The 6,878-nt window shown below is 42.7% G+C and overlaps 2 protein-coding genes across 2 annotated transcripts in view; both read right to left on the minus strand.

The window, feature by feature from the left end:
- Positions 1-6,878, minus strand: part of si:ch211-193k19.2 (uncharacterized protein LOC100034574 homolog) — a 1,126,861-nt gene that overhangs the window by 741,886 nt on the left and 378,097 nt on the right. The window lies entirely within an intron of this gene.
- Positions 3-6,649, minus strand: LOC117562939 (methyltransferase-like protein 24). The gene is made up of 5 exons (XM_034241010.1): positions 6,254-6,649; positions 5,128-5,226; positions 2,410-2,546; positions 1,959-2,226; positions 3-898 (listed from the first exon to the last, which is right to left on the minus strand). Exons 1-5 carry the CDS (start codon positions 6,560-6,562, stop codon positions 593-595), a joined length of 1,119 nt encoding a protein of 372 aa, XP_034096901.1. The 5' UTR covers positions 6,563-6,649; the 3' UTR covers positions 3-592.

The raw sequence follows: 6,878 nt of genomic DNA on the forward strand, positions 1-6,878 counted from the left end.
GCTTTATTTCATATTTTATTATTGTATCAATGCACATTTATACAGCTTTCTTTTCTTCTTTGTATATTTTACAGACACTCATCAGACACCTTGTCTCAATACAATCTTCAATGTAAACATTTATTGCACATAAAAAGCATTTCACTCATACAAAGATGTACAGAAATACATTAAATAAAGCTGAATCTACATTATCGGCTGAATATACATTCAAAGTAAAGTCAAGTCAAGTATCAAAATGATTGTGTATTGCATATGAAGTGGTGCACTGTATAACATGATATTGAAAACCTCGCACTTCTGAAAATAAATAAATGACAATGTGTAGCTACCTCAATATTTGATCAAATTATAGTTTCCATTATCTACAGACACAACAGTATTTCAACTGCGGGTGGAGTCACACAAAGCCAGATGTTTCCATCGCCACTAGAGGGAGATCACATCATCTTAAGAACTGTTATAGAAAAAGTTCCTTGTAAGATAAGGGCATCAACACCGACAGTTTTTGGATTGACCTTCTCCTTCCTGTTTGAGGGCCATCCACAATGTCCGGTCGTGTGTGTGTGCACCTGTGTTCATTCATTCAGTGTCATCGCCTTGTGTTGGCCCAGCTCAGTGTGTATGAGCTGTGAACATGTTCAACTGTCTGTTTGAGCACACTGCCTCTCTCTCCTGCAGAGCTGTGGACCAGCTGGAGTCCAGAGGCTTGGAGACCCTGTAGGACACTGAACCAATAGCGGAGCACTTCCTCATTTGTCCCGCCCACCTCAAATCCGGCCCATTGCAGGTGCACTGTGGATACAATGTGATGGACACTCTGCAGAGTTTCTGACTCAATCCAATTCTGGAAAACTCTCCACTCAGCACTCAGCAGGTCAGCATACAGGAAGTGAACCTATAGAGAATACAGAGAAGATAATACTGAGTGATTATCATCCTGCAGGACGGCATAATCAGGTTTTCACAATCCAAATACGTGAAATACCGGGAATCTGTTTTTATTGATATTGCAATGGGTGTGTTGGAATACACAAGAATTGTACAAATATTTTCCTTACTCAATGTCATGTTACTGTATGCATTTTTAATCATGACAACATCATGATTTGTTCATGTTTTGCAGCCTATCTGCTTTCCAAAGCATTCCTGTTGCTTTGTAATCACAAATCAGTAAAAACACATACTTCAAAGCCAAATTCAAACATAATTACATTTTAATATATAGAAGTCATGACAAATTTGTCTTGTATAAAGACACATTATCTTTTCTATGGACTGTCTATGTTGTGAATGTATTATATTATTAATCTATACACATGACACCTATTGCATGTCTGTCAGTCCTGGGAGAGGGATCCCTCCTCTGCCCTCCCCAAGGTTTCTTCCGTTTTTTCCCATTAACTGTGGGGTTTCTTTGTGAGTATTTCTTTGTCCGATGTGAGGATCTAAGGACAAAGGGTGTTGTATTCTTCAAAAATTGTAAACCCACTGAGACAAGTGTAACATTTGTAATATTGGGCTATATAAATAAACTGTAATATATCGATTGATTGAGCTTTTTTATTATGTCAATCCACAAATACCCAGACTGTAGGCATATAGTTCCCTCTTGTGGCTGCAAGAAGTAACCAGCGTGTGATTCACTCACTTTAATTGTTGCCATGGCAGCCAGGGATGGCGCAGAGCCCTGTTGCTATGGGAACGTAGAAGTAAGAGAGCTTTCTGGGTATGTTGGGGTAAAATTATTATGAAGGTATGTTCTCTGCACTGTTTCTCCACTTATCCATGTGTCTGTGAGTGTGTGTGTGAGTGTGTGTGTGTGTGTGTGTGTGTGTGTGTGTGTGTGTGTGTGTGTGTGTGTGTGTGTGTGTGTGTGTGTGTGTGTGTGTGTGGTGTGTGTGTGTGTGTGTGTGTGTGTGTGTGTGTGTGTGCGCGTGTGTGTGTGTGTGTCTTACTGTGTGATGTCCCAGTGCAGCCATGATGTCTGCCAGTGTTTGAGAAACACTTCCTCGGTTGCCTCTCGTCTTCTGCTTGCGCCTCTTTGGAGCCCGCCACTCCAGCCACATCTTGTGCCGGTGGACCACCCCTCTGTCGTCATGGTTACTGACCAAACTGTTGCCAAGGTGACCACCAGATGCTTTGGAGTTGCTGGGATCAAAACTGTGTACTTCACATCCCAGCCCTGACACTGTCTTTAGAAAGTCTGCATCTCCTCCATCCATACTGAAGAGACAAAGACAAATAAAGGGAGACAGTGAGCCAGCGAGCAGAGGGGGGGTTTGAAGATGATTGCATGCATGATTAAATATGCATTGTTTATTCTCACTCTGCCAGCTGATATGAATGTATAAGCATCCCAGCACATGCACTGAGACATGGATATAGTGTAGAGACATATGGGCTCACCTAAAGGAGTACGCAACACACGGGGTATCTGCAGCTGGAAGGAGCCAGTCCTCAGCACACAGCAGCCAGCGGGGGGGGTCTGCAGGGGGCTGCAAGGCTTTAGTCTCACCTGGAGACAACACTATGGGGCAGCTCAGCTGGAGATGACGGGACAAAAGAGTAGAGGGTCACATGAGAAGTACTGGACAAGGTTTTCAAAACAGTTCTTACCCAGAATTAGCCAACAACTAAAGAGAGAGGAAGTTAAAGAAGAAGTTGTGTGAAAGTGGGTTCTTGTGAAATGTGTGAGAACATTTCAGACAGAGAGAGGTGTCAAGTAGGTAAAGCAAATGGTTTTCTGGTACATTTCAACCTGAAATTTGAGATTCATGTTGATCACATCATTTGTTGTATTTGTTTTTAAGAACACCTGATTCTGATTTAACTTGCAGTAATTGAATATTTACAGAACTAAATCAGCACAATATACTTTGGATTTTAAACGTTTCCCTGCAGTTCCTCAGCACTTAGTGTTATCTAGGTCTTAAGTCTTGTATGGGAGTTTGCAGTGTGGAACCGAAAGTCTTCTCTGGCTTCAGATTTAGCAGATTTCTGCTGACAGCGCCTGAGTGATCATATTACTGCTGTGTTAACCTCCACGCTGGAAGTCTGCAGTCGTAGAAGTGAAGTGAAGGAGTTGAAAAAGTGAAGTTTTTATTGATTACGCTTAGGGCTTGGCAGGATGTTACTCCTGGCTACAGTCTCTGTACAGTAGATCCCCCGTGAGCAGGACTGTAGCTGGAGACCTTCAGGGAGGGCCCAACATATTTGACCAGTGGTTCCCACCCTGAGGGTCATGACCCCGCCCCGACAAATTGGTCACAAGATACATCTGAGAGTTAAAAAAAATGAACACAAAGATTGCAACATTTATTCTCTCTGATGTTTCAATAATATGTTTTTTCTTCTTATGAAATTCTGGAAAGTTTAACTTTTTCAAGCATATGCAAATTACTCAATCTTAAAAAGGACATTTTGGTTAAAGTGCTGACATCTCACTGTCATATACTAGAGAAACTAGTCCATGCATTTGTTACTTCAAGGCTGGATTATTGTAACTCTTTATTATCAGGGTGTACCAAGAAGTCAGTCAAGTCGCTTCAGCTGATTCAAAATGCTGCGGCTCGTGTACTAACAGAGTTAGGAAAAGGGACCACATTACTCCTGTTCTGGCTGCCTTACACTGGCTCCCTATAGAACACAGGATAGAATTTAAAATTCTTCTTCTCGCCTACAAAGCCCTTAATGGGCAGGCGCCATCTTACCTTAAAGAACTCATTATACCCTACTGTCCTACTAGGGCATTGCGTTCCAAGAATGCAGGGTTGTTGGTTGTTCCTAGAGTCTCTAAAAGTACAATGGGAGCCAGAGCCTTTTCTTATCAAGCTCCACATTTGTGGAATCAGCTTCCAGTTTGTGTTCGGGCGGCAGACACCCTATCCGTTTTTAAGAGTGCGCTTAAGACCTTCCTTTTTGATCAAGCTTATAGTTAGGGCTGATTAGATCCAGCCCCTAGTTTGCTGATATAGGCTTAGTTTGTCGGGGGACATCTTACTTCTTCCTTCTCTCTGTCTATACCTGTGTACTCTCATGTTCCGATTAACCCAGCTTCCCCAAATGTCTTTCTTTTTGGTGTCTATATACGCCGGGATCCGGAGTCATGGATAATCCTGCGCTCCTCTGTCCTGGATCGCGAGCCCTGGATCTTGAGTCGTGGCTGTGGTCCTGGATCATGGGTCCTGGATGGATATCCTCGTGGATTCATCTTCCTATTATACACACATGCATTTCCAAACATTTGGACTACCTATGTTGCAAATGTATTATCTTTTCAATTTACACACGGCATCTATTGCACGTCTGTCCGTCCTGGGAGAGGGATCCCTCCTCTGTTGCTCTCCCTGAGGTTTCTCCCATTTTTCCCTTTAAACTGTGGGTTTTCTCCGGAAGTTTTTCCTTGTACGATGTGAGGGTCTAAGGACAGAGGGTGTCGTATTGTCATACTGATATTTTGTACAAACTGTAAAGTCCACTGAGACAAATGTAACATTTGTGATATTGGGCTATATAAATAAACATTGATTGATTGATTGATATACACCCTGTGACGAGGAGTCACAAACAGACTTATTTAAAGGGTCAGAATCCAAAACCATTGAAGGGTACTGTAGTAAACTGTATTTGTAATAAGGTTTACCAAATTTGCTTAAAGCTTTACATTGTATTTAATCTCAGATTGAAAAGCTGCTGTTCTGTCTTATTATACTTATTTTATTGGTTTTTTGTATTGGTCAACTGTTGGTTTAAATTATTATCTTCTTTGAGGTTTTAACTCACTTGTATTATTTATGTGTCTTTTAAAATGATTTATCTCTGAGGTTTTATTTTTTACAATATGTTTTATTCTGACTGCAACTTTTATGGTAAAGTATCTCACAAACTGTGCAGCACACTGTGCACCTCGATGTTCTTAATAAATAAAGTTTTGCTTGCTTGCTTATTATTCTGCAGTCAGTAAAGTATCATGAAATGTTAAAAAAACAGGAAAAATATGCCATGTACAGTGAATACAAATTATTTAAAATTGTGTTAGGTATTGTAGGAACCTTTAAAGTGCATTTGGACATTTCACACATTGACAGCGCTGCAGTATTTGAGGGGATGTTCTGTGCAGTCTACCTGTGGCCTGGTGATGAATGTGATGATGCGATTGAGCTCTGCAGTGAAGGACGGCTCGTCTGATGCCCACGCCTGCAGATCCAGCTTTCTGGGTCCAGTCTGGGAAAATTCGCACATGGTATCAATATATTGATATTACCAACAGATTCATGGGAATTTGTAAAGCGTTCTGAATAATGAATAGGAATGACAGTAATGAGTGTGAGTGGGTCTCTGCTGCTGCTGCCTACACCCTCTGCCCCAGGTATGAGTGCAGAGGAGGCAGGTCACAGCCTCTGACCTCAGACCTGCTGTGGTTACATATTTTCCTGAGGCAGTGTAACATACAAACACACTCACAAAGAGCCCCCCACCCAACTCAGACTGAACCTTGTGGTCACCACCATGGCAACCTCGGTGGGTAGTGGGGGGGGATGATTCACTAGAATGAGTCAGAGAGTTTAGCCTTGGGCAGAAAAACAGACAGTGAGAGAAAAGAGAATGAAAGAGAGAGGGGATGACGAGTGAAGTGAAAGAGTTTCAGATAGGACAGATGCACACACACACACGAAAGTTGGAGCTTTATGCAACTAAAGGAGAAAAGACAGAAAGAGAGGACAGCTGTCACCTCTGATCTGGGGTCAGTGCTGTCCTCACCTGTTTCACAGAGCTGCAAAAAGCTGCACAAAGAGCTGCAGGGTATTCTTTTTGATTGTCCCCTGCTTACTTTCAGTTCACATTCAGTGCATTTAGTGCAATTACGTTTAATTAGCGTGAAGATAAGCAACATGGCAGTTGTTTGAGTAAATCTTCACCTTATATTGTAGGTAAAGATACATAGATTGTGGGTTCTAGAAATGTCTTCAGTCTATCTGTTTTTCCATAATGTAAACATTCTGAAACATTAAAGTACTCAGTTCTTGTACTTCAGTAAAAGTAGAAGTACCAGTAGGCTAATAGCCTACTATAAAAGTCCTCAAATCAAGTAGTGGGGTAGAAGTACAAAGTAGTCAACAATTGAAAATACTGAAGTAAAGTAGGCTACCTGAACATTGTATTTAAGTCCAGTAGGCTATACTTGAGTAAATGAACATAACTATAGACAGCACTGATTATATTTCAGATGTAGGCCTATCTCTCCACCTACCTGGCGTGAATGCATCTCGTTTTCATCCTCATACGCCTGTTCCCCCTCCTTTCTCTCCGCATCCACCTGTAGGCCCGGACGCAGGGACGGGGATCCCCGTGGACGTGGGTTCCTCTCCGGTTCGATGCTGATAACGGAGAAGGCGAACTCCTGCGGGTCCACCACCCCCTCCCCCGGGGCTGCAGGCAACAGTGGCCCGACTACCATGAGTTGGAGTGCGAGGATAAAAGGAGGGATTAATATAAGAAGTATTCCCGAGCGGAGGGGAAGACCACCGCAGCCCCAGCACCACCGCGCACAGGCCCGCATTCCTCCTCCGTGGCGACACCGGGGAACATCTCCGGCTCGGTGCCCTGTGACTCAACTCTTTTTTTTTTTACCGGAGGGCAAGCAAAGGAAAGTCCCTGCTGAGGAGAACACCACTCCTCTTTCTTTCCTGCCAGACCTCCCTTTTCTTCTTCTTTTACCCCCAGGGGAAAGTTGTGATGACGAAGCGCATTCCTCGGTCAACGGTGGCCTTATTGACACAGTGACTGCTTTATTTTAGGCCATAAATAACTCATAGGGCCTACAGTTTAAAATCAACTTTACTCGTTCATATGGGAAAACAGGTCAACAACGTTAA

Source organism: Gymnodraco acuticeps, unplaced genomic scaffold (genome assembly GCF_902827175.1).
Source record: "Gymnodraco acuticeps unplaced genomic scaffold, fGymAcu1.1, whole genome shotgun sequence".
Lineage (NCBI taxonomy): Eukaryota > Metazoa > Chordata > Actinopteri > Perciformes > Bathydraconidae > Gymnodraco > Gymnodraco acuticeps.

Coding starts and splice junctions, on each gene's coding strand:
- LOC117562939 (XM_034241010.1), bottom strand. CDS start 6,562: ATGCGGGCCTGTGCGCGGTGGTGCTGGGGCTGCGGTGGTCTTCCCCTC. Junction 2,547..5,127: donor CATTCATCACCAGGCCACAG/GTAGACTGCACA, acceptor CGTCATCTCCAG/CTGAGCTGCCCCATAGTGTT. Junction 899..1,958: donor CTGCACTGGGACATCACACA/GTAAGACACACA, acceptor TATTCTCTATAG/GTTCACTTCCTGTATGCTGA.